Source organism: Malurus melanocephalus, unplaced genomic scaffold (genome assembly GCF_030028575.1).
Source record: "Malurus melanocephalus ecotype Western Australia unplaced genomic scaffold, MMel_1.1 scaffold_1141, whole genome shotgun sequence".
Taxonomy (NCBI): Eukaryota; Metazoa; Chordata; class Aves; order Passeriformes; family Maluridae; genus Malurus; species Malurus melanocephalus.
In genome coordinates, this window is record NW_026624373.1 from 58,417 (window position 1) to 85,778 (window position 27,362).

A 27,362-nucleotide genomic window follows, 5' to 3' on the forward strand; every position below is an offset into this window, starting at 1 on the left:
TTCTCTCCTCGAGAAAGATTCCTTAGAAAGCTGAAAGATAGACGTGAGAGGGCACTATTCTATGGGTCTGAGATACTTTCTTTTATATATATATTATATACGCTACTTTGTTGCCTTGATTTTAGAGGTCCATCTTCACTAACAGAAACTAATCTAAACCTGCTGCGCCATCTGCAGACAGTGCTGCGAACGGCAGACCCGAAATGGCAGAAACTGAAACTGCCACTCATCTTTCATCTGATATAAACCAACTTTTCTTTTCCTTATTCTTTGTTTTCCATCTGTCTTGGAAATTAACCCTTGCAATATTTTCATGCCCTGATTATGTAAGRTCAATCATGACTTTTGCTAGAGTCACACTAATGACTCTGCTTACTCTGCTTCCTGGACTGTCTCACACTGAAAAGGAGAGACATAATGTCACAGAAGCTCTTTTTCCTTCCATATTTGTGCACCTACCAAGAGGGATACAACACAGTATCAAATCTTTACATGTTGATCACTCCTTCTGCAGTAATGCAGTGGAAAAAACAATCTAAAAGTCTCTGTTCTAGGCTTATCTAAGTTTGGTATTTGAATGTCAGGTTTGTCCATGCCCATGACTTCAAAGCATGCTGAGATCTGTACTGCTGCATCCTGAAAGGATGTTGTTGTTTGAACACAACTGCAAAATTTTACATTTCCCTTGGTAGGAGTTTCCTACCAAAGACTGCACTTATTTCTGTGTGTCATGGGCTCCAGCAACCTTAAAAAAAATTCCAGAATTTTCACATTTTCTTTAGCTGTCAAGGCCTTTGTGAACAGCAATGTAGGAACATCTCTCACACAGGTTTCAAATGCCCTGAACTCCACTGCAGTGATTGTGTATGTGATATCCAACATGTGGTATCAGACACAAGAAGCAAACAAAACACAGATCTGTCTTTCAGYACTCTTCCCTTTGAAACCAATGGCTGCTTAAGAACATTGCTAATTTCTAGGTTTAAATCATGTGATATGTAAAAATTATCTGCAATATCGCTTTTGCAATATTTGTTATTTGCTAAGTAAAGTTTGATAAGCAGYATTTTCCTCTGTAACTAGGGGACTCTGGAGGATCAGATAATCCAGGCCAACCCACTGCTGGAGGCTTTTGGCAATGCCAAGACTGTGAGGAATGACAACTCCTCACGCTTTGTGAGTTCATTTCAGATTTGTTGGAATGAAGATATTTAATGCAAGTTTCATTCAKTGACTGTCATAACCAATGGTTTGATCTGCACTGCTTGCTAGGGAAAATTCATCCGGATTCACTTTGGACCAACTGGCAAGCTGGCCTCTGCAGATATTGAAACCTGTGAGTTGGAGCATGTCAGTGCAAGCAGAATTTATGCATTTACAGGCTCAAATTTATCAGTAGACTAACAGCACCTCTCTTTTGGTTAGATCTCCTAGAGAAATCCAGAGTCACTTTTCAGCTGTCTAGTGAAAGGAGCTATCATATTTTTTACCAGATAATGTCCAACAAGAAGCCRGAGCTCATTGGTGAGTGCCAGCAGTGCTGAGCTTGGCTCAGTGCGTGCTTTCTCACCCCACTGTGATCTGTCCCAGTGCCACTAAAGGTGACCCACACTCCTACAGATCTCCTCCTCATCTCCACCAACCCCTATGACTTCCTCTATGTGAGCCAAGGAGAAGTCACTGTTGCCAGTATTGACGACAGCGAGGAGCTGCTGGCTACRGATGTGAGTAGAGCAGAGCAGAGCAGCCCTGCAGCCAGTCCAGCTCCACTGGGCCCAGCACCGGGCTCTGCTGCCCAGAAAATGGTGCTGGACACACTCAGTGAGGCAGGGACAGAAACCMCACCCGCACCTTGTGCTCCAGCCTTTGTGCTTTCCCAACTTGCCTGTTGCCTCTGCAGAGTGCYGTGGACATCCTGGGCTTCAGTCCTGATGAGAAGGTAGGGATCTACAAGCTGACAGGGGCCGTCATGCACTATGGGAACATGAAATTCAAGCAGAAGCAGCGTGAGGAGCAGGCAGAGCCGGAYGGTACAGAAGGTAGGGCTGATTGCAGTTTGTTTGTGTACTGCACCAGCAGAGAGCCAGCAACCCCACCCCATAAAATGYCCAACATTTTTTGAAAATTATTTTCCTTTCCAGAAACTAACTTTTTAAAGTTTGTTTTRAGTTTCACAAACTCAATGGCTTAATTTACGCTCTAGGAGGAAACAGAAAGACATGAAACGTAAGCATTGCTGCAGCCCTCCAGGCACAGACACAGGATTATGCTGCAGACATTGCCTTTGGATCAGGGTGAATATTCTCCATGAGACTGGAGAGGAAGTTCTCTTGACAATAGGTGCACTTAAGTTGCACCAAAAATACACTCCTTGTAGCAGAAACATCCCAGAGGACCAGGACACCTTTCTTTGTCTATATTGAACTCATTTGCTGTCTCTGATCCTAGTGGCTGACAAAGCTGGCTACCTGATGGGTCTGAATTCTGCTGATTTGCTCAAGGCTTTATGCTATCCCAGGGTGAAAGTCGGCAATGAATATGTAACTAAAGGACAAAATGTCCAACAGGTATATAAACAGCTCATCAGCTTTTCAAATTTTTCAGAGAGTTCTTTCAACTGTAAAGCTAACTCACCATTTGCTACTGTCATGGCTGTGCTTCTTACAGGTGTACAATTCTGTGGGTGCCCTGGCTAAATCAGTCTATGAGAAGATGTTCCTGTGGATGGTTGTTCGCATCAATCAACAGCTGGATACAAAACAGCCCAGACAGCATTTCATTGGCGTCCTGGACATTGCTGGCTTTGAAATTTTTGATGTGAGTTACCACAGGTGYACTTGCCCACTGGGGACTGCTTGAAACWAACTGGCTTTTTTGTTTAATTTTRAATTTATAGTTCAACAGYCTGGAGCAGCTGTGCATCAAYTTYACCAATGAGAAACTGCAACAGTTCTTCAACCACCACATGTTCGTGCTGGAGCAGGAGGAGTACAAGAAGGAGGGAATYGAATGGGAGTTCATTGACTTTGGCATGGACCTGGCTGCCTGCATCGAGCTCATTGAGAAGGTGGAAGAAATCTTTTCATTGTAGGGGAGCACATTTCTTTTGTGATAATTTTTTGGTGTTCAATCATTCTTGATAAATTGAATTACCTTCTTACATCAAAATAGGCAGCTTATAAAACCAAAGATTTCGGAACAGGTTGTCTCTGCACAAACAGTGGTTTCCTGAACAATATTGATGGGATGGAAGGGTGAAAGTTCAATGTTAAGTTAATGAGTTTAATGAATGCTTTTTACAGTGAGGTGAACTTCAAGTCTTACTCCTTGCAGTAATGGCTCCCCTCCCCACCACTTACTTTCTATATGTATTCATATTTCTCCCAGCCCATGGGCATCTTCTCCATCCTGGAAGAGGAGTGCATGTTCCCCAAGGCAACTGACACCTCTTTCAAGAACAAACTCTATGATCAGCACCTGGGCAAGTCCAGCAGCTTCCAGAAGCCCAAACCAGGGAAAGGCAAGGCTGAGGCTCACTTCTCCCTGGTGCACTATGCTGGCACAGTGGATTACAACATCTCAGGCTGGCTGGACAAGAACAAGGACCCTCTGAATGAAACTGTTGTGGGGCTGTACCAGAAATCATCTTTGAAGCTGTTATCTTTCCTATTTTCTAACTACGCTGGTGCAGAAACAGGTAAGTGCTTTTTCAGTGATGACCAATAAGGCAAAAATTAACTAAAGTCTACTTCTGCTTCTCCTCTCTGTAGTATACTCAAGGCTACCGTCCCCTAAGCTTACCTTGCTCTTTTGTGCATCTGGATATGCCAAAACTAAGACACCAACATGCAGTACTGCCAGAAACACCACATTTATGTGCTGCCAAGAAGTAAAGCACAGCAAGTCCAAACCCAAATGACAGGAGGTGTATATCTCCTGACTGACTGTGTTGTGAATCACTGCATGCTTGCTCAGCCATGAGAAGGGGCCAAATAAATGTGCAAAGCACAAGCACTTTATAGTCCTTGTGGAGAGAGTTTTGTTTCTTGAGGTGAACTGGAAGAACTAAAATGAGACCAGAGAACTATTTGATATCCATCTGAGTAGTCCTGGTGTTGCATGAGAAGAAGAGAGAGATAGAGAATAAATTTAGAAGTCCTCCATGGGCATCAGAGTACAGTGTCATATTTTGCTCTTTTTTTGAGTCTGAAGACCATCAACATAGTCAGTAGATCTGCCTTACTAAAATTGGCCACCCAGATTTTTACCAAAAAAATTCCAATATTCTGGTAGCCTGAATGCTGGGCAAAAAAAAAGCAGAGATMGTGTATAGCAGTAGTCAAGTCAATGATAGTCCAGTAGTTAATTCCATCAGACATATGGTCCACAGGTTTTGAGACTCTAAAGACAGTTCATGGTGGCTTCCCTGAGGTACAGCTTGGCTCACACACCAGTGTGTCTGAGCAAGCCCCTAGGAGACACTGGGCATTACTCAGCTGTGAACCTGCCAGTATTATCAATATCAGAAAGGTGAGAAAAAAAGGTTATGCAAATAAAATGTGAGATAAGCTGTGAAGTTTGGAGCACAAAGACTCCATGTAAGTCTCAATTTAATTAGCTTCACTGGTGTAGTAAATACAGAAAGACATTGAGCTGCTTGGACTTCGAAACTAAAGTTTGCTTCCAGCCATAACTCAGAATAGAATGGTATTCTTCACCTGAAACATTGAATTAGGAGATTTTTCTATAGAAGACATCCCTGCACTGATAAATGGATGCCCAATTCTAAGTCACATTCTTTGGTCTTTCACCTAATTAAAATAAAATTTTAAGTGGGGCTCTGTATAATAGTGAGAGCAATATGTGACTACGAGCAGAGAGTGCATTGTTAGGAAACTTAGGCCAGGCCACACAGTTCCATACAGCAAAGCCATTTACACTGTGACTCAACCTAAGCCTGGTATTTGAGATCAAACATATACACACTGAGCAGCAGCTACCTGGGAGCATTCTCATGGAGCAGTGTGTCAGTACTTAAAAATGAAGTATTTTATTGGTCCATGGCCAAACAAAGGAAGGTGAGGCCTACAAAATGTACTGCTATGTCTAACTCTTCACTTCCCATCTATTTCTTCCAAGGTGACAGTGGTGGTGGCAAGAAGGGTGCTAAGAAGAAGGGGGGCTCTTTCCAGACAGTGTCTGCTGTATTCAGGGTATGTGAATTTCTTTTTATGTGAGCCATGCTCCCACAAAATGATCTGAGGGCTGGAACTCCTATCCTATAAAAAAMGCTGAGASAGTTGGGCTTGCTCAGCCTGGGGAAGAGAAGATTCCAGGGACACCTTATTCTGGTTTTTCAATATATAAAAGGGGGCTTTTCAGAAAGACAGAAAAAGACTTTTTACCAGATCCTGTAGTGACAGAACGAAAGGCAATGATTTTAAACTGGAAGAGGGTAGATTTAAATCAAACATAAGAAAAAGAATTTTTTTTCTCTAAGGGTGGTGAAGCCCTGGCCCAGGCTGCCCAGAGAAACTGGCTGTCCCATCCCTGCAAATGTCCAAGGCCAGGGAAGATGGGGCTTGGAGCAATCTGGTCCAGTGGACGATGTCTCTTCCAAGCCAAACAATTCTGTGATTCTATAACTCCTGAATTTAAATAGGAATGCAAAAGCTTTGTAGCTTGAAGCTGAAACCCTCATTTTGCTCTATCACAGGAAAACCTGAACAAGTTGATGACTAATCTGAGAAGCACTCATCCTCACTTTGTGCGTTGCCTGATTCCTAATGAGACCAAGACACCTGGTAAGTCCACCATTACATTCTGAAGAMATAGGACTGACAGGAATTGGCCTGTTTAGCTCCCACACCAATTTCCCAATTAGTTCCCTCTGCGTGTGACATCCTTGTGGGGGTTGGCCTGCAAGACAGTAACAAAGGGAATTTTTTGTGTTGTCTATCTACCCATTTGAGCATTACATGGCCCATAACAGTTACCATCGTTACTTAATGTGTGTACAGAACTGAAAGTGATAAAGATGGGTTTGATTACAGCTGATAAAATTGTCTGTTGTGGGTAAYAGCATTAGAAAATCCCTAAGAAATGCCTAGTTTAAAGGACCATGGTATCATTCAGAACTGTTGGTTTCAGCCCAACCACATATCAATTTCTAATTATTCAGTGTTAGGATCTGATTCACTGAGCTGAAGAACTGTCAAARAAATCATATGCTGTTTGTAGAATTCAGTGTACAAGCTGCTGTGTGCTGCTAGCACTTGGAAAGCATTTTGATATAAAGTTACTTTTTATTTTTTTAATTCAATATTAAACTCTCATAAAGAGTTTAGTCTCTGAGAGCTGTCAAATTTGRGAGTATTTTCGTGTGATCAATAAACTGAAGTAGCTGGAGGAGTTTCCCAGGCTGGGTTGCCAGAGTCTAATGAGTATGAGGCCTGATACTGATTGAATGATAAGGTAGATATTGATAGAGTGTGGCAGATGCAACATGAGTTCGAGGAAAGAGGAGCTTAGCATCTGCTCAGAAAATAAAAAAAAAAAAAAAAATTCAGGATGTTTGCCTTTCTAGTTTATGTTTCTCTGTGTAACCCTGAAGACCACAAGTATGGTTTAAGCAATGCACATATGTAACATTCACATTTCAGCTTTTCATATGAACTCCTTTTCTATTCAGTGAAGCTAGCCTTTTAAATTAGCATTTTAAGGTGTGATTCATCTGGCCCCTTACATACAACTATCTTAGGATGAGATTAATCACATCCTRGAAGAAATTGTTTCAATCCACTGATTATAAATGAAGCCCAAATGGAAATGTCCACACTTCACATCCAAAAACTGAGAAAGAGGAAACCTACTGGGGTCTTGACAGTCAAGAAGGTGCAAGGAAGGAGTTGCAGAAACCACATAAAATAGAAAAGCATGTTTGAATGGTTGATGGTGCCAGATATGGACATCATTTTACTGTGGTGTCGGTTGTTTGTCAGATGTGACTCAGAGGGTATCTTGAATTTTGCCTGTTAAAAAAAAAAAAACTAGTACTGTATGATTCAAATTAGAGATGGTAAAGTGAACAAAGGAAAATTGGACAGCTTCTGATGTTTTGCTGGTTTTAGGCTGCTTACAATTGACTTTTCTAACTTTTTTTTTTGGATAAACTGAAAAGACAGAATACACTGAAAAGACAATGGTAAGGGTATGAATAATTCTATATTAATGAACGTCTCTAGCAGCTGGTGGGAATTTCTCCATAACAAAGTGATTCCAAGAGCTTTATTCTGCCAATTGTACTTTGCAGTACTTTGTGAATAAGACTTTGAAATAGTATTGTGTTCAAAAGACATTTTAGCAGGAGGAAATTAATTCTACCATTTTAAATCAACACTCCTCTGCAGAAGGACTAGGAGCTTTAAGCAACCTGCTTCTCCACTCCTGAGTGGAAATTTAGCTATAAAATCTAATTAAGTTTGAGTATTGGCTGCATGGCACTACACTACACTGTGCCACCTTTGCTTACATCCAATGAGGAGGTGGATGCCGTTGAAGATTTTTCAGTTGGTCTCCTAAAGCAGCATCCTGACATTTTTTGAGAAATATGGCCTGATGGCTTTTCACAAGCACTGATAGCCCTTACATTCTTAGTAAAACTCACTGATGCAACTCTCCACAACTTGTATGAATTGAAGGCATGTTCTGTCTGCACTTCCTGCATCTTTAATAAAGAGCTGCTTAAATTAAAACAAAAACAAAAACAAAAACAAAAACAAAAACAAAAACAAAAACAAAAACAAAAACAAAAACAAAAACAAAAACAAAAACAAAAACAAGAGAGATCATTCTGGAATGCTAACACATATGAAGACTCCTTGGAATAAAAAGGGAATCATGATGGATGTATTTCGTTTAAGGTGCAATGGACCATTACTTGGTGATGCATCAGCTGCGGTGCAATGGGGTTCTCGAAGGCATCCGAATTTGCAGGAAGGGGTTTCCAAGCAGAATCCTTTATGCRGACTTTAAACAACGGTAGGTCTTCAGTTACCACTTACTGTCTGTTAAGAAAAGACCTCAGTAAATACACAGCTCAGGTGACATCACAGAGAGACGCTTCTCAATCAGATGAGATTAGTGGCATTGAAAAGAACCAAGTCATTAATACTGTCTGAGGTCACTCCAGTGATTCCCTCTCTGACCAGACCAAGGATTTCTTAATACATCAGAACCAGTATAATTTCTAAACTGAAGCCAATCCCCAACGATTCAAAGAGGTGCCAAACAGTTGTAATGAAATGAATAAGGTGCTGTTGTAGACTACTGTTTGAAGTCTTCCAGAGTACAGATACAAAATCAATCCACATGAGCCTCCTCACAGTGCTTTGCCACTGCTCTGCCTCTGGCCAGCATCACRTGCCTTGTTTTCTTCATTTTTAAAATGGAGACACCTAAACTGGTTCATGTGGGCTCAGTTGCTATAGAGTGCTCAATCAGAACTGTCTGCTGGTATAGCTAAATGTRGCATCTTCCATGCTGCACCGGTATGAAAAGGATCCAAGATCTCTCTGAAAGTGTCCTGCAATCTGAGGTTCAGTAAGGGATTAGCTAGTCTCAATTGCCAAATTTTAATTTGAAGTGACAGATGAAGGAATTCRTCCATAATGGCCATGGTCCAGAACCACAAAGTGCTTTAAGAATAATAATGAAAGCCAAAAATAGAGAATAAACTAACTATACTGTTATCATTGTCATGATTTTACATTTTCTTTTTCAATGTAGACTTGAGAATATGMAGTGCTCCAGTGAACAGTCACACATGCACATTGATAAATCTGAAGAAACCCCTTTAGAAGGATTAGATTGTCCTGTCCATTACACAGGAATACCTTAATCATTTAGCTACCTTGCAAAATGCTAAAACTGCTGCTAGTACTTACACATTAATTTCATGTAATTTTCAATCCACTCAAGGATTCAGTGGTACAACTTGTAGAGACTGAGCTGTGCAAGATCTTCACTCCCTTTGGAAAAATAGCTGATCTTTGTCAGTAGTTTTAATTAATCTTCAACTCTAATTTGAGTAGCATTCCTCTGATGTCAATAAAACAAGTTGAGTAGAGGGTGACATGTTCAATGTTCTTCCTAATTCCTGGTCCTGCAGACATTTGTGATTATGTGCCTTAGTTCTGTACGTAACAGCMTACTGTGCTGTGACACRACCAACAGATTCCTCTAAAGAGTASATGTGTCCCCTTTTCATCAGATTTTGTTCAACAAGACAACATTGTCAGATGACATTCAGCTGCTTTCAGATAGCTCTGTTTTCATGCATTTCATGATAGACAATGAACCCTGTTTTCCTCACCCTCTTTGCAACCAGTTCYTTCAACCTGTCTCACCACAGGTACAAGATCCTTAATGCCTCAGCCATTCCAGAGGGCCAATTCATTGACAGCAAAAAGGCTTCAGAAAAGCTTCTTTCCTCCATTGATGTTGACCACAACCAATAYAAATTTGGCCACACCAAGGTAAAGTCCTYGTGGAACAGTAGGTATAATTAAGCAAAATACTTTCCTTGTTGAAAGTATTTCTTGCATACAAGATCAACCTTCATGCTGATTATAAACCAAGTGTACCACTAACAAGAAGGAGTACAGAGAACTTGTGGTTCTTGTGTGAGGGGCAGCACTGCCAGCCCTGGGAACACCACAGTACCAGAATGATCCAGCATAGCTGCAGCTAGATTTTCTGCTGCTTCCTTCTCAAGCCATTTGAAAATATTTACATCAGTGTAGGTCAGATGGGTTCGAACAATTTTGGATAGCCCTACTCTTCAGGGGAGTTAAGCACATAAAGTCTATTTTCCACATCCAATGCAGTGTTAGGCGAGACACTGCTCTTTGGTGACCAAACAACCTGAACAACCCAGTCAGTGCTATCTCTGGACACAAAGCAATTGCCTACATTACTGAACAGACACAGAATCATAGAATTACAGAATGGTTGGGGTTGGAAGGGACCATAAAGACAATCTGGTTCCAATCATTCTRCCATGGGCAGGAATACTTTCCACTAAACCAGGTAGCTACAATCTGGTCTTGGAAAGTTCCAGGGATGAGCAAAAYTTTCCAAAAACTGCACTGGAGCAGACATCAAATAACACTGCAATAATATGATTAGATCGTACACAGAGTGACTTGTCATGACTCAGAGGAACATTGAGGATTTGAAGACTTCAAAAAATTTCTCTAGCTCTTAAACTTTTCCTCTGCAGACATTTTTCCTAAACTGCCTCGTATTACCCTGTATCACCTATCATCTCGCCTAAATCTCAAACTGTCCAACCCTCCTTTATGTTCTAGGTGTTCTTCAAGGCAGGTCTCTTGGGACTCCTAGAAGAGATGAGAGATGAGAAGCTTGTGAGCCTCATCACTCATACACAAGCAATGTGCAGAGGGTACCTCATGAGAATTGAGTTTAAGAAGATGAATGAAAGAAGGTAATAAGAAAATACCAGCAATTGTAATGTGTCAGAACARTGTCCATCAATGTAATATATGATCTCAGGCAAAAGGCTGTCCTTAAAAACAAAGCTTAGAAAGTCATAGGGGAACAGAGCAAGTGCAAACAACCAACTTCCTCCTCMCAGTCTCACAAATTCTGGCAGTGGCTGTTTAGCAATGGGACCAGAACACTTGGTATTTAACAAGGAACCTTTCCTAGGGGAATGCACTTACTGTTTTCAACCCTTAAAGAATCCTGTGACAGAGACAGCAAACTGAACAAGGACTAAGGTTTGTCTGTTTTGAATACGTTGTCTCATCATTTAATTGGATGACATTGATTTTGTAAGAAATGGCATATAATCACTCTCTGCTCTCCCTTTCTTTAAKTTCCTTTCCTGGCTCCATCATCTAAGATGAACAATCCTAGCTTGTACAAAGAAGTACTCAATACTTCCAACTATTCCCCTTCCCCTTCAGCTTTTTATTCATCCCCTCTGAGATGGGATGAATCATGCAAAATTTAGAGTTCAGGAGTGACAGAACTGGACAAGACAAGCAAACTTTCTTCAATGTTGTTGACAAGTGAAAGTTTTAGGGGTAGCAAGGCTTGCATAAATGTACAGGACACTCTGCCAAACAATTGTTTTTATTTGTAATACTCTGCGGCATATATTTATCTCAGTGTTTCCTGAGCCAGGCATAGTAAGAATTCAATAACCCTTACTGGATTTCTCTGCAAGGAATTGTCTGATCTCCCTTTCAAACATGGGCATTAAATATGGGCATAAATTTCAAATATGGGCATTATCCTTGCATTCAATACCATAAAAATGTTTCCTTTTTTTTTTCCGTTTCTGTCTTAATAATTACTAATATGGTATTTGTTATTTTGAGTGACCCAAAAAGCATCAAGCTGCTATTTCCACAACTGACAGTAACTGCCAGATTTTTAATCTCAACAGCAGTACTTCAAAGATGTCGTTTTCACTCTGGTATTGATCTGAACACTTGCATTTTCCTTGAGATTGAGGAAAGTCTCTGAGATTCCCAGTCAATATGCCAGAGAAGTATGTCTGTTTTGAAGTATTTCTTCCCAATATATTCAGAAAATAGATACTATTCAAGCTACTGAACAGCCATTGTCCAATAAGGGGCTTGAAATTACTCTTTCCTAAAAGCAAGGGAGGTGAGGAAAAAACTTTCATGCAAAAGTTCTTGGGGTAAATGCTGATGCTGTGGCAAATAATCAGAGTATGTTTCCAGCTCAAGTCTCACCACTCTCATAAACCAATTACATGTGTTTTCAGAGAATCTATTTATATCATCCAGTACAACATCCGTGCATTCATGAATGTCAAACAYTGGCCATGGATGAAGCTATACTTTAAGATCAAGCCCTTGCTGMGGAGTGCAGAGTCTGAGAAGGAGATGGCCAACATGAAGGAAGAGTTTGAGAAAACCAAGGAAGARCTTGCRAAGTCTGAGGCWAAAAGRAAGGAGCTGGAGGAGAAAATGGTGACCCTGTTGCAAGAGAAAAATGACCTGCAGCTTCAGGTTCAGTCTGTGAGTAACCTCCATTTTCAGATTCACCCCACTTCYTCTTACTCTGCTGCACTTTTCCTCCTCTTTTCCATTGTCCTCTTTAAGCAGGTATGGAATGGGGACAAAGCCTCCACTGCTTTGTATCTGATCTTGTCATTTGCACCTAAGCAAGGTGCAAAGCATATACCAAACATTAACACYAGGAAGTTCCAACTGCAATCASCARTGGAAGAATCAGACATTCCACAGTRTAYATAATGTGYTCCTTACAGTGGTGCCTGATTCTGGATGAAATATAGGCCATTTCCACATCTGCTGCCATTATAATATGCAGCCAGGGCAGGACTGGCTGTCAGAGGCACAACTGAAACTGTGGAAACTGCTTTTCTCTGGAATACTGAATAGAAACTGAAATTGCACTTGACAGATTCTAAAAGGCAATGAAATATTACATGGCCAAGAGCAGTCTGGTGCAAATGGATGTCACTTGTTCCCATGTGCTTTTGAATCAGCTGATTTTCAAAAAAGAAWTCTGTATTGTTTCACTCACCAAAGGTCTTAACTGTCTCCTGAACATCAGAAGCATTACCTGAATCCTTCTTCAGAATCACCCAATGTCCCATTAAAGATGATTTGAAATGCTTTATGTTTTACAAATCTACACCTAAGACCTTGCTTCCACCATGGTAGCATTCTAGTTTGCTGACCAAATTTTTACATCACTGATTCCATGAAATCTCTTTCTTATGATTGAGCCCTGTGAGTCTCTTGCATGGTACCATGGTAAAACCATCTGACCAGCTAAAAGGAAGTGTCTCTACCATGGAATCATGGTCTGTTTTCCCAGCCATGGCTGAGCAGGCCACTATCCTCAAGACTGCATCACATGCATTATTGTGATTTGCACAGAAAATTCTGTAATTTTGAATTTGATTTTCTGGATGTGGCACTTTAACAACATWTATTGCCTTTTGTCATTTTTATTATAAATATGTCTTCAATGTGTTCTGATAGGAGAGTGAAAATCTAGCTGATGCTGAAGAGAGATGTGAAGGACTCATTAAAAGCAAAATCCAGCTAGAAGCTAAAATTAAAGAACTAAATGAAAGAGTGGAGGAAGAAGAAGAGACAAATGCTGAACTGACAGCAAAGAAGAGGAAACTTGAAGATGAGTGCTCAGAGCTGAAGAAAGATATTGATGATCTTGAAATGACTCTGGCCAAAGTGGAAAAGGAGAAGCATGCAACAGAGAATAAGGTGACAGAGGAATCAGGGAATTATTCTTCCCAATTATTCTTCCCCTCCTGTATAGCTTGTCAGTTTTGTGGAAAATTGCAGTCACTTATAAGTGCTCTGAATAGAAATGAGATGTGTCCAATGCATAGGAGAGAGGTATTCTCACTTAATCAATCAGCTGAGAGAATTTTTTCTCTTAAAATTTTAACTTCCTTTTTGGAACAATGACAATTACAGTTCAAAAAGAGTTTTTTATGGAGCTTGATAGAGAATTTTCATGTTTGGCTATTTGTAGTCTTAAGGAATCCGTGCATTTGCGTGTCTTGCGGTAATGGAGAAGTAGGATGTTTGTGAGCAATTTGGCATGGAACAGCTCTGCTGTTCTGTCCTTTATTATATGCATTGAGAACTGATTTGCAGATGTTAAATATTTTCTTATGCTTCTTTTGTGTTTAAGAAGCCCAGGTCTCAGCTAGGGTGGATATCCTTTCCTTTCATTGACCTGATGACACARTGAGATTCTTCCTGACTTGTAAGATTCAGACTGTCAGTGTAGCAAGGAAGGTGTGTATCAGGCCTATATTTAACTCATTTATCTCCTGGGAAATTCACAGGTCTCTTCATGTACATCTTAAATATCAGTAAGAAGAGACAGAATTGAGATACATACGTAAGCATTCAAAATTCCAAGTCTGCGGTGACAGTGCTCAGTTCCTGCAGYGGAAACAATGCTGGCAGCACCAGAACTATAATCTTGAAGTTCTCTCCACTGCCATCCTGTTCACAATTACAGACATGTTGGACAYTGCTATGCTAATGCTTAGAGAAAATCTAGCAGGCTTGCTGGTGCTGGGTATTAGGATGAAGGTGTGTTCTATCAGGGACATACAGCTAAAGCACTTCAGAGTGTGGATTCTCCTTACAGGATTTCACATTCTAATGCAACAAATGGGAAGAAAGGATCAAGCCTGATGCATTTGAGATAAGGTTGTTGGTGGGTAATGCTGCATTGAAGTAAAAGGAATAAGTTTCTAAGATAAAGCTAGCAGAGCCAGTATTTCTGGTAGCCCAGTTAGGAGCCCTTTCCCTAAACTTGCGATCTCTTGTTCCACAGGTATAAGATTTTTTGCCATGTTATCATGGTTTCTTCCACTTGTATGGAAAACTTAACATAATTTTGGCTTTGCTAAGCACTTGATCATAGCTTTTTTAAGAACCTGACTTGCTGACAATTTATAGCTGTTTTCATAGCAAATATATCATATGCAGGAAAGAATCCTTGAGCAAGAGCAACTCAAAGGGCTTGTGTAAATCCCAATGGGAAAAACTTGCAGTGGCAAGTGAAGATCTAGCACATTTCATTATAAAATCTAGTAGGATAGGGCTGGGGATCAAAAACAACTAAAGCAAGAAKTCCTACCATTGCAGGACCAAAGAGATTAGATTCTCAGGCACAATATATGCTGCTGTCCTCATTACAATCAATATAAACATTTTGCAGAGAGCATTTTGACTACATCCATGCAAGATTTTGCAAGGATGCACTCACTATGTTCTCAGTCTGCCTTTTCTCAAGACATCCCCTCCTGGGATGGATGCTGGTTGTCTGACAGGTAAAGAATCTCACCGAAGAGATGGCAGCTCTGGATGAAAATATTTCTAAACTCACTAAGGAGAAAAAGGCCCTCCAGGAAGCACACCAGCAGACMCTGGATGACTTGCAAGTTGAGGAAGACAAAGTCAGCACCCTCACCAAAGCCAAGTCCAAACTGGAGCAGCAAGTAGACGATGTAAGTAAAAGTTTTTGGGTTGTGGATATATACACTGTGAGAGCTCACAGTAGACTAGAAATCTATAGTTGGGAGTACAGCTAAAGCAGACAATCCAGCTCTAATAATTTCAAATCATTGCTAATTGACAGGGAATTGTGGAATCCAGYACATCTTTCATGTTTATCACCGGGTATTTCAGCACTGTAGATTTTCGGGATCTGATTTAACCCATTAGCTGAAGCAGGAGGCCTGTGACAGTTTGAAGGTTTCTGCAGAGCTATTTGTGTATGCATATACTCCAGGAAGTTATGACTACTGGAAATCTGTCTGTATTTAACAGTCTATATGCTAGAAAGTGCAGCTGCTGGAAAATTTTTATTTCTGTTTTTTCAAAARCTGGTATTTCAACTGTGCACAGCCAAGCTGTGGACAGCTCAGTGTCTGAAACTAAACCACCATGACAGCTCTGCTGCACTCATGGTGAGAGTACAGCACAGGTGGAGATGACCTGATTATTTTCTCTATTCACCAATTTCCTACTTAGTTAGATTATTAAATCAAGAATAGTTACTTTCAAAGCATAAWTTATGTATTTCAAAGTATGTTTTATGTGTTTTAGCTTGAAGCATCTCTGGAACAAGAGAAGAAGCTGCGRATGGACCTTGAGAGAGCAAAGAGAAAACTGGAGGGTGATCTGAAAATGTCTCAGGATTCCATCATGGATCTGGAAAATGATAAGCAGCAAATGGATGAAAGGCTAAAAAAGTATTGCACTGACTTCTTATGCTCTGAATWCTGAAATTAATGTTTCATCTTAACCATACTGAATTTGTCCTCTTGTTCTGTAACAGAAAGGATTTTGAAGTTAGCCAGTTGCAAAGTAAAATTGAAGATGAGCAGGCTCAAAGYTCTCAGCTGCAAAAGAAAATTAAAGAGATTCAGGTAAAGTTTAGGAGTTATTCATAACTTTAGCAGCAAGCACAAATTTCTTAGAATTAATACTTATTCTTAGACAATTCTACAAAAGTATTTTCCCTCACATGAATAAAGACATTAATATGGGACTCAGGGTGCCGTTCCCATCTCAGGGCACTTTTACAGAAACTCTGGTCTCTAATCACACATGACTATGTAGGAAATTTCTTAACTGAACATTTTGGCACGCTTTGAAAATGCCACAAATGTGCAGCCACTGAGAACTGCTTTTCTAAGAAAACAATAGAATGTGACATATCATGTCATGATCAGGACAAAGATCACATTCTAAATGCAGAACCAGGAAGACAGCTCTCTTCAATGCTATTACACCATGATTGCTCAAAGTTCTGTGAACATCTCAAAGTTCTTCCTGTCCTATTTGCTGATAGAGAAAGGACACTGCTTAGTTTTCGCCTGACTTCTGGGAAATTTCTAAGAAATTCGGATTCCTTTACATTTTCCAGTGACACCCCCTCTATTTCTTCASGAAAGTGCAATTCTAAAGCCTTCATGAAATAATAAATCCATTCTGAGCTACAACATAAAATATCAGATTTTATATTCACTATTGTTCCAAAACTGAATATTACCTGTCCTAGGACACAATACATTGAAATTTTTAGTAGAATTTCTCTTTCAATGCTTATATTAATGAATGTGAATGTTTGCTCTTTTATTCCTTAGTGATAATTTTAAATYTGTCCATTCAAAAGTCCTCTTTCAACCAATTAACTCTCACAGGCTCGGATAGAGGAACTGGAGGAGGAAATTGAGGCTGAACGTGCCATCCGTGCAAAGTCTGAAAAACAGAGAGTTGACCTGTCSAGGGAGCTCGAGGAGATCAGCGAGCGCCTGGAAGAAGCAGGAGGGGCGACAGCAGCTCAGGTTGAGATGAACAAGAAGCGTGAGGCAGAATTCCAGAAGATGCGGCGTGACCTCGAAGAGGCCACACTGCAGCACGAAGCAACGGCTGCCGCCCTGCGGAAGAAGCACGCCGACAGCACGGCTGAGCTGGGGGAGCAGATCGACAACCTGCAACGTGTGAAGCAGAAGCTGGAGAAGGAGAAGAGTGAGCTGAAGATGGAGATTGATGACTTGGCCAGTAACRTRGAGTCTGTCTCCAAAGCCAAGGTTGCTGCACTGTTGCCTTGAAAGGCCAGTTTTTAATAATGGCGCAGACACGGTTAAGGGGATAAAAGGGTTTTACCTCGGTATTTGGGATCCCAGGTGCACAACTTGATGGCAGAATGCACACCTGTGTACAGCACGGGTACAAGTTTTATAGGTTTCAGGAATTAGCATATCTATCTAGGATTCCCCAATAAGAAACTTCACAAATGCAGTAATGTCCCCCTATTCTAATGAATCCCCCCCTGGATGAGGCCAGAGCCCAGTTTACACAAGATGTTCTGGACAGAAGGCTTCACCCAAGGCTGACCTCGGGTTTAAGATAGAACAGGGCACACTGAGCCCTTCCTCAGGATGTTTGGTCTCTCTGCCCAGCAGAACTCCTAAACTAAGCTGGAATATCAAGCTCCAGGAATTACAAACATGTGGGCTAAGGGGTAGAGGCGGATGCATAGAGGGTACAGAAAGTGCAAAAAGGAAAAGCAAAAATCATCAGGCATCAGCACAAGAAGATTTCTCATTGTTAGCATTGTTCTTGTGAACAACCAGATGAGCTGAGCGATATGCTTTCTATCTCTTCACAGAGCAATCTGGAAAAGATGTGCCGAGCTCTTGAGGACCAATTCAATGAAGTCAGAGCTAAAGATGATGAACATGTGCGACTAATTAATGATCTGAACACACAGAAAACWCGTCTACAGACTGAGAATGGTAGGTTCCTTGATGAAAGGTAATACTCCGGTGTCAAGTACTTAAATATGCTGCGTGAATGCCCGTGTATTTTGTAACATATTCATCACTTGGTGATCTGAACAAAACTCAGTATGTACAACCTCCTCCCAGTGGCAGTCATAGAAACTCTACCCAAGGAAACATAAAACCAACCAGGAGTATTGTCAATCAAAATGAACATGTGAGTTTTGGCCAGTTCATCTTTTTTTCTTTGATGCCAGCRCAGCATTTCTCTTCAACAGCTTTTTCGATCAGTGGGAATACAATTACTACTCTCCCTTCAATTTACCACATTATATCTTGTAATTGCTTTCCACAAGGCTAGYTGCTTTCATTCATTTTATGTCTCATATTTCTGTCTAAAAAAAAATCAACATTTTCTTATTAGGTGAACTTACCCGGCAAYTGGAGGAGAAGGAGGCCTTGATTTCTCAGTTAACTCGAGGCAAACATACTTTCACCCAGCAGACTGAAGAGCTGAAGAGACAACTAGAGGAAGAAAATAAGGTGACTTTCTTTCATTTGGAACAACAAATCTCAAAACAAATCAACGCGCTAAAAAAAAAAAAATTAGATTTCTCCTCAGAGAAGAGATATTGGAACAGTGAAAATTCTGAACTTTGCCTTGGAATATAGAACAGAGTAGACATTAAAAATCAAATAAGCAAGACAGTTTAAGGCCTTCTCATCATGCATTCTGAAGTTCAAAAACATGAGAGAAATTAATGAAAGCAGCTCTGTGCCCATATCTAGTACTGCTACTGGAAAGGCAAAGCAAAAAARGGAAATAGAGCAGGAGTGCTTGCACCTTGTCTGTCAGTGGATTTATCTTACTTTTGTCTGAAACACTTGGTGCAGATGCATTTGAGAAGTGGTATCCCAGACAAGATGGACAAGCACCTGACCTTGTTTAAGAACATCAAGTCTGAAACACAGAGTTCCTAATGTTATTCATATTRCTCCTTCTATTTCTCTAGCAACTGTAGCACATGGACAGGGAGATTATTTGAATATTTTATCAAACCACAGAGAAAACATCCAGTCACAAATTGTTAATGTTTTGACAATTTGTATAATTTTAACTACCAAGGCCAAGAAYGCCCTGGCCCACGCCCTGCAGTCCGCTCGCCACGACTGTGACTTGCTCCGGGAACAATATGAGGAGGAGCAGGAGGCCAAGGSGGAGCTGCAGCGAGCCCTGTCCAAGGCCAACGGTGAAGTGGCCCAGTGGAGAACCAAATACGAGACGGACGCGATTCAGCGCACGGAGGAACTCGAGGAGGCCAAGTATGTGRAGGGATGGSTKGSAGCAAGTAGAAGGATATTKAAGCATAGTGARKGAAGAACTGAAGGAAATCARAATAKGCTTGCAGTGGGAATAAGTAGAGMAGTGTGCYTTGTAAGGTATTAGAAGTGAGAAGGGGAGTGAGTAGATACTTAAAGGWGGAGTAGGGGTAGAGGCTTAGGAGTGTCAAAATAAAGGAGAATTCCAGTGCATTCAGTTAATCATAGTAGTTGAAAAAGCACATTCTTTACACTGTCAGTATTGAAAGCATATTTCTGGTTCCCTCTCCACACTGGTACAGTACCTCCTCAGGTACATATTCTCCCATTCCATGCACCACTTCAGAGTGCTGTGCCACCCCAGGCTCCTGGCACCACAGCATCATACATTGCTTTCTCTGCCCATGTTTCCCATTCCAAACTCCTTTCATGTCCATTTTCTGAGAAAATCAGAATTTTCTTTTTCTCAGTGCTGAATGTCTCATCCTGCAGGAAGAAGCTGGCMCAGCGCCTGCAGGAATCAGAGGAGCAGATTGAGGCTGTCAATGCAAAGTGTGCTTCACTGGAGAAGACAAAGCAGAAGCTGCAGGGGGAAGTGGATGACCTCATGATTGATGTGGAGAGGTCAAATGCAGTCTGTGCAGCTTTTGATAAAAAGCAGAGGAATTTTGACAAGGTTTGTTCAAAAGACCATGCCAGATCTAAACGTCATTAGATATTTGTCAGGACAAGACAAATTCAGAAATTATCAAAGTCCAGAACTCAGAGCAAAATAAATTGCATCTTACCCAAAGCAAAGGTATGGTAAGGACCCCATAATGGGACATATGGTAAASATAAAGCCACTGTGTAAGTAGCCCCAGATGACAACAGCAAATAATAAAGTAGCCTTCTGATAGTCTTTAAAAGCATGAAGACTTCACAAGGGAGACTGGTCAAACAGACKGGGTGAGTACTCACATGCAAGCTAACAAGCCCTGGTGCTGGTCTGCTAGTCTAACCTTGGAGTTAGAGCCTCAGACTCATGTAAAGTTCCAGCCTTCACTGCCCTTACTGACATTTAAATGAATTTGCACTGCTGGATCAAGTGACGTTGCACAGCCCTGTCTCTTGGCCTCACCCTTGTGTGAGTGAAAAGACTGTGCTAAAAAAGGGATGCCTTACAGGTCTGTGGGATCCAACCCAGGAGAGAAATGGAGAGTATGACCTTTCTTGGTGGGCTTAGTCCAGAACCACTGGCTGTTGCAACATTATGAAGACTCACACATCCTTATTCAGACAAACCACATTGTGCTSAGGCTGGTGTCAAATCAAATTCCTGCCTGACAACTCAGGGCATGCACTAGTGTTGGCTGAAGAGGCAGATTTAAGTAGATTCCACCAAAACAACCAGAGTATGCATCACAGGGAGTCAAATGTCACAGGAAGAGTCCAAAGCAAAAGACTGTTAAGTCAGGCCAAGCCTCTTGGGTTCTTGTCATATAAAGGTGCAGAGACAGSAGTGTTTCAGAATGGGTCATTCTCCTTCTCCTGCCATGCCAGGTCCTGGCTGAATGGAAGCAGAAATACCAGGAGACTCAGACTGAGCTGGAGGCTGCCCAGAAGGAATCTCGCTCTCTCAGCACCGAGATCTTCCGGATGAAGAACGCCTATGAAGAAATGCTTGACCAGGCTGAGACTGTCAGACGGGAGAACAAGAACCTCCAGCGTAAGTGCATGTGTCTGTCAGCTTACATTCACCAGGAACCCTTAGATACTTCCACATTTCTGGACTATCAGAGCTCTGCCTCTTTACAGGGTTTTGTACTTTATGATTTTCCCACAAAGATGGTGACTTTCTTTCCTGTTCAGCTGATTATAAAGTCAGCTGCAAGCACATGCTTACAGCTTATTACAGCATTCTGCTTCCTCTGGATGTTCCCCCTCCTTCACAACATCATAATCCTATGCACGGATAAGGATAAAATTAACTGAATAGACAGAAATTATGATGATACTCAGTTTTTTCAGATTACTTCAGTCACTGTCACTTGAAAAAATCTGGAGGGCTGTTGGCTTTCTCCTGTTTATTGGAGGATCATGCAGCTGTGACACAGTGGATTGGCATTTAATAAGCAATTTAATTACATAAGGGAAGTACAACTCAGATCCTTTTTGTGAACTGAATGATCACTGGGGATTATCTAAGGATAAAGAGATCAATCMAACACTGTCTCTGGAGATGTAATTCCACTGCCCAGAGGAAGCTGACATTATTTTCTGAGCTCACTCTAATTGGGCCCTCTCATTTTCCAATTGCACTCTGAACTATGTGGGATGAGCAGGCTATCAGAAATAAAGATAGCACATAAGACAAGACATATTATTTATTCTCACWGTTACATCCCATTACATCAGCGTTTCTTCTGTCACTCCCATTGCCAAAGAGCAATTGCAGGTGCCACRGATCACACTATTGAAGAGGAGCTGAGTATTGTGTTTTCTACTTGCAGAGGAAATTTCTGATCTGACTGAACAGATTGCTGAGTCTGGAAAAGCAAATCATGGGCTGGAGAAAGCAAAGAAGCAAATTGAGCAAGAAAAGTGTGACCTACAAGCAGCATTAGAAGAAGCAGAGGCAAGTGTCCTCAACAAGGGGCTTGCTTTTAGAGACATCAARAATGGAGAAAATTTGGGTATACGTTTTATATTCCTGCTTATCCTGAAACTGTTGCAAAGGTGCAGTAAGACAGCACAGACAGACTAAAAAACACAGGKAGTGCTCCTCCTCCCAATGTGGCATTCCTTGCTGTGCTATCATGCACAATCAAACCTCAATCCCAGTCTAAAATTGAGCTCATTTTGCACCATCTGATTGAATTTGCTCCCATGGAAGGCTGAAGAAAACTTACTAGCATTTTAGAACTGTGACACGTCTTTACTGGGCATAAAGACCCAGCTTCAGGCTTTTAACTGCTGCTACAACTGAAGATAGATGACACAAGAGAGGAGGAGCTGAGTACCAGAGGGAAAGATTGTGTGAAAGGGYAACTTGCCCTCACAGTCACTGGGGTGGGAAAAAGCAGAATTCAGCATGGAGATGCAAGAGAAGGCAAGCTGCTTCTGAGCAGGAGGATTGGCTGTCCTATTTTATGTTTCCACATGATCTGTTATCTCTGTTATCTCTCTATGACACGGCCTTCAGTGCCAGATCTTGTGGTATTTGAGGTATTTTCCTATGGAATATTTTTCCTAAATTACCATTTAATATCCAGCTGGGGTACAATGAGTATGGAATAGCAGTCAGCTTTTTCAGTGCTTGCTCTTCTCTAAAGGTCCATGATAAAGCAAAATACACCCACCCTCCCAGCTGCAAAGGATCACATTTCTGCATGGGCATTTCCCAGCAAAGGATACCACAGAGACAAATGATAATATTTCAACCCTAACAGGGCTCTTTAGAGCACGAAGAGGGAAAAATCTTGCGTGTGCAGCTGGAGCTGAACCAGGTGAAATCAGATGTTGATAGAAGGACTGCAGAGAAAGATGAGGAAATTCAACAGCTGAAGAGGAATCACCAGAGGGTATTAGAGTCTATGCAGACCATGCTTGATGCTGAGATCAGAAGCAGAAATGATGCTTTGAGGCTGAAAAAGAAGATGGAAGGAGATCTGAATGACATGGAAATACAGCTGAGCCATGCCAACTGTCAGGTAGCAGAGTCACARAAGCACCTCAAAGCTGTGCAAGGGCAACTCAAGGTAGGGACCACAAGGCTCCTGTCCCACAGGTCTTTGCCATACCCTCTGCTTGCTTCTGGGTCTCACGGTGTTTTCACCTTTTAAGGATTCCCAGCTCCATTTAGATGATGCTTTGAGAGAGAACGATGACCTGAAAGAGCAGCTTGCYATAGTAGAGCGCAGGAACAATCTGATGACAACAGAAATGGAAGAGATGAGAGCTGCCATGGAGCAGACCGAGCGAGCCCGAAAGGTTTCCGAGCAGGAGCTGACGGATGCCAGCGAGAGAGTGCAGCTGCTCCACTCACAGGTATTTGGCACCTCCTGCTACAGATTATTACAGGAATGTGGAAGTGGCACAAATAGGGTGAGAATGATCTGTCTGTTCTGACTGTCCCAACAGAACACCAGCCTYCTCAACACCAAGAAGAGACTGGAAGTGGACATTACTCATTTACAGACTGAAGTTGAAGACAGCATTCAGGAAGCCAGAAATGCAGAGGAGAAAGCAAAGAAAGCGATCACAGATGTGAGTCCTCTTGCTTGCCTCCCTTACATTTTGTACTACCACAGTCACTTTTACACTTTTGAAAGGCAGCAATCAGATGGAGGAGAATCAATTCAACAGAACTATTTCTATATGTTTAACTATAACTATATATTTATATATATATTCAACTATATTGAATATATATATATATATATTCATCTATATATATTCAACTATATTCAAATATATTTCTATATATTCAACTATAACTATATATTCAACAGAACTATTCCTCCCACATGGGCCTCATGCAGCCATTGCCCTACTACTTGTCATCTGTGAAACACCTTCAGAAAGGGTTCTTGTGTCCTGCTAGCAGTCTGTATTGAAGAGAGATTCTCTCTCCCCTTCTCCATACCCATTCACTTTTGCTTCCAGAGTAAATAGAACAGATGGTGGCAAAATTGTAAAAGAAAATTGTAAAAAAACAAAGGATAGTTTGAATAAAGGCCTGTCTAGACACAGCATAGAAAAGCAGAAACTAAGACTAAAATCATACACAGTTCTAYACAAATGCTAGACATGTAAGAAATAAAAGAGAGAATAGAAATGTTTTATTTAAATAAGGCTACAGGTTCCACATTATCAGAAGTAACAATACCTAGGACCATCTAGGAAAGGCATAGGAAAATTAAACAGAAAATGGTGACACTATTGCATCAAGTCCTGGTGCACCAATGTTTAGTCCTGCAGGTGCAGGATTCCAGTGCTGCAGGTTCCCTTTCCTCTCAGCTCTGCCACACTGGTGACAGCTGTCTATCCCAGGTTCTGAGSATCTCAGCAGGCATAAGCTTTTCAGTGTGATTTGAGGTACTCAGTGTCATCTCACTGGCAAAAACTGTTTAGAAGTCTGACTGTTTGGAAAATTTAAGCACTAAATAGCCAGATACTCAAAATCACCAAGAAGGCCAGAGATGAAGAGTGCTAGTTGGTGATACTTCAATTTTGACCAACTTAAAAAACAGAATTTTGATAACAAGCCATTTGCACTCCTTAATTACTTTTTTCTTTGTATCAACCCTATCCTCAAAGGTGGAGCAGTTTTAAAAATACAGACTTTGAGGAAGAGTGATCCTCTGTGTATTCCAGAGCCTTGGCACAGCCATGGGCACTGAGTGAGAACATGCAGAGTCACACATCAATATGAAACTGGGCATTGCTCCCAGGCACTCAGAACTGCTGGGATAGGGAGACACATTTGTAACTTAACTGTGCCCTACAACCAGGCAGCCATGATGGCAGAAGAGCTGAAGAAGGAGCAGGACACCAGTGCCCACCTGGAGAGGATGAAGAAGAACCTGGAMCAGACTGTGAAGGACCTGCAGCTTCGTYTGGATGAAGCTGAGCAGCTGGCACTGAAGGGAGGGAAGAARCAACTCCAAAAGCTGGAGGCCAGGGTATGGAGTAGACTAAGGTGAAGTTTCTGACTGGGCCCTTGGTTGCTTGAACGTCTTGGGAGGGTGAAAACAGGAAGAGCCCCATGTATCCCCAGGTTTGATGAGAGCAATGCTGAGTTGTCAAACATTGCACTGTGGGCGGTGAACTTGAGAATGACCTCAAAAAAACTGTGCAAAACTGGGGGCAGATGGACATCAGGAAGACACAGATGGTAATTTTATCTAGGTTAAAATAATTTAAAACATATTTATTTGGGGATGAACTTGGAACTGATAAAGGACAGACTTCAGAAACTGTTAAATGGGCAATATAAGCAAAAAGCTAAAACAGAAAAATATTTGAGCTTCATTAGGAAAGGCACTGAGAACAAGACAGACTTGTATGGCAACATATTCTTGCCACTATAATAAATACATCACGTGCAGCTCTGGTCTCTGGAACTCCAGAAGGATCTGTAAGATGAAGCTTTATGAGTATTGACAAACAAGACCATCTACCTGGTGAACATTCATCCAATCTTCCCTTCCCTGTTTCAATTTCCTCTTCTCTGACAGATTTAAGCCTAATTTTGASTATAAATGCTCTATGTAAGCACAGGTAAGTTCCTTTTCTAGACAACTATGCATTCACACACTACATCACTACTAATGTAAAATGGTGAGCATAGTTTAGCTAGTCTAGACYCAAGAAGCAGCTGCAGGAAGCTGCCCTGCTCTGCCCCTCTCTCTGCAGCCTTAGTCCACAGAACCCTGCAGCAGAATCAGCAGCCATTCTGRGCAGCTTGCCATCTTCACCATGATTCTGTGTTTCAGATTAACGAGTTAGAAAATGAGCTTCATTCTGAGCAGAAAAGAGGAATAGAATCCCTGAAAGGAGCTCGCAAGTACGAGCGGAGGCTGAAGGAGCTCACTTACCAGGTATTGCAAATCTGCTGCCCTCTTATGAGGATCATCTCAGTTTATCYTCCAAGCCTGACTTGATTTTCACTTTCTGCAGTCTGAAGAAGATAAGAAGAATATTCTTCGGCTCCAGGACCTGGTGGACAAGTTGCAGTTAAAAGTGAAAGCGTACAAGAAACAAGCAGAGGAAGCTGTGAGTGGAGGATTCCTTTCAGTGGGGCCTGGGTAGAGATTTCTGAAAGGTGGGCTCTCTAGRTCATTAAAATAATTGAATACTGAGTTTGAGAGGGCAGCTATGGCCACTGCCTTTGAGTATTCTTTACCTTATAAAGACATGGCTCACAACAGAGCAGGCATAGCTGCAGTTATCCTGATCTGTTGCACTTTTGGAGCCACACAAGCCAATTTTCCCATCTGGAACTGAGCAGGGTATTTGTTCTGTCCCCCRAGTGGTTAATTATGCTTTGGATGGTACTAGATATAAATGCACAGAGTACTGGAAATGCAGGTATATACCTGTGAGGCCAACACAGGTTATGTTACCATGGCACAGTCACAGGTGTCAATRGTGACAGGGCAGTTTAATTTGTGCCCACATCAGTGACAATGCTGTCTGACTTTCAGGAGGAACAGGCAAACATTAATCTCTCGCGATGCCGCAAAGCCCAGCACGAGCTGGAAGAGGCGAAAGAACGAGCTGACATTGCYGAAGGTCAGGTGAACAAGCTGCGAGCCAAAAGTCGTGATATTGAAGGCCAGGTGAGTCAGAGGCTGCAGAGAGGGAACATTTTGATGATTCGGTGTCACAAAGATCACTGACTGTTGGAGATGCATGAATTTTGCAGCGTGAATGATTATAAAAAGCATGTTCAATTTTAATAAAATAAGTTCAGCGGATCTATCCTCGTAGTGTATCTCCTATTTCCCCCGGCGACCCCCCGACAACTGACTTAACACCCAGAATACTGCCACTCTTTCACTGGAGTGACCTCATGAACARAGGCCAGAAATGGTTACTTACTCAAAACCAGTGCATTTTGAAAGTCCTTTTGGTGCCTCATAGGAGCMAGACCAATTATGAGCAACTCTGAGGATCCAGGTCTTTCAGCACAATTGGGAGATATTACTTCTTCATTGTAAAATGGTGGAACATTTACAGTAGCCAAAGACCTGAAACAAGAYCACAAATAATTCTGTTGTTCCGATACCCTCTACATTATCTTCCTTTTTCTATATTTAGAAATCAGAAAAATGATGTTCCTGAGATGCAGAGATGCAGCAGGCTCCCTCCTGATAGAAACTTCCATGAACCCAGGAAATATCCATTACTTTCTTCAAGTAACCCACAGTGTGTGTGTCTATAACTGATATATTCAGCCAACCCTAAGGTGAAGCTGTGAGAAATTATATATATATATATATATATATATATATAAATATATATATATATATAAAATAAACTTGGGTGATGCTTTAGTGACTATATGGACTGTTATTCACTACGACATTGACAATTGTCTGTGTTTGTTTGTGTGTCTGTTTTTGTGTCTGTCTGTCCCTTTGTTAGTGTGTCTGTCCGTGTCTGTGTGTATGTGTATCTTTCTGTGTGT

The 27,362-nt window shown here is 41.3% G+C and overlaps 1 protein-coding gene across 1 annotated transcript in view; it reads left to right on the forward strand.

Moving 5' to 3' along the window:
• Window positions 1–26,571, forward strand: part of LOC130586342 (myosin-13) — a 29,903-nt gene extending 3,332 nt beyond the window's left edge. Inside the window, exons 6-38 of the mRNA XM_057387128.1 lie at window positions 1,084–1,176; window positions 1,273–1,336; window positions 1,426–1,524; window positions 1,621–1,724; window positions 1,901–2,039; window positions 2,449–2,567; window positions 2,668–2,817; window positions 2,897–3,067; window positions 3,388–3,697; window positions 5,140–5,213; window positions 5,717–5,804; window positions 7,923–8,040; window positions 9,413–9,536; window positions 10,371–10,507; window positions 11,822–12,077; window positions 13,071–13,313; window positions 14,906–15,082; window positions 15,684–15,829; window positions 15,916–16,006; window positions 16,784–17,173; window positions 17,755–17,881; window positions 18,291–18,409; window positions 18,993–19,189; window positions 19,679–19,862; window positions 20,729–20,894; window positions 21,679–21,803; window positions 22,618–22,926; window positions 23,012–23,215; window positions 23,309–23,434; window positions 24,682–24,852; window positions 25,666–25,770; window positions 25,850–25,945; window positions 26,377–26,571. Of these exons, the coding sequence (XP_057243111.1) occupies window positions 1,084–1,176; window positions 1,273–1,336; window positions 1,426–1,524; window positions 1,621–1,724; window positions 1,901–2,039; window positions 2,449–2,567; window positions 2,668–2,817; window positions 2,897–3,067; window positions 3,388–3,697; window positions 5,140–5,213; window positions 5,717–5,804; window positions 7,923–8,040; window positions 9,413–9,536; window positions 10,371–10,507; window positions 11,822–12,077; window positions 13,071–13,313; window positions 14,906–15,082; window positions 15,684–15,829; window positions 15,916–16,006; window positions 16,784–17,173; window positions 17,755–17,881; window positions 18,291–18,409; window positions 18,993–19,189; window positions 19,679–19,862; window positions 20,729–20,894; window positions 21,679–21,803; window positions 22,618–22,926; window positions 23,012–23,215; window positions 23,309–23,434; window positions 24,682–24,852; window positions 25,666–25,770; window positions 25,850–25,945; window positions 26,377–26,571 (5,217 nt within the window). The remainder of the gene's footprint in view (window positions 1–1,083; window positions 1,177–1,272; window positions 1,337–1,425; window positions 1,525–1,620; window positions 1,725–1,900; window positions 2,040–2,448; window positions 2,568–2,667; window positions 2,818–2,896; window positions 3,068–3,387; window positions 3,698–5,139; window positions 5,214–5,716; window positions 5,805–7,922; window positions 8,041–9,412; window positions 9,537–10,370; window positions 10,508–11,821; window positions 12,078–13,070; window positions 13,314–14,905; window positions 15,083–15,683; window positions 15,830–15,915; window positions 16,007–16,783; window positions 17,174–17,754; window positions 17,882–18,290; window positions 18,410–18,992; window positions 19,190–19,678; window positions 19,863–20,728; window positions 20,895–21,678; window positions 21,804–22,617; window positions 22,927–23,011; window positions 23,216–23,308; window positions 23,435–24,681; window positions 24,853–25,665; window positions 25,771–25,849; window positions 25,946–26,376) is intronic.
• The last annotated feature ends 791 nt before the right edge of the window (window positions 26,572–27,362 follow it).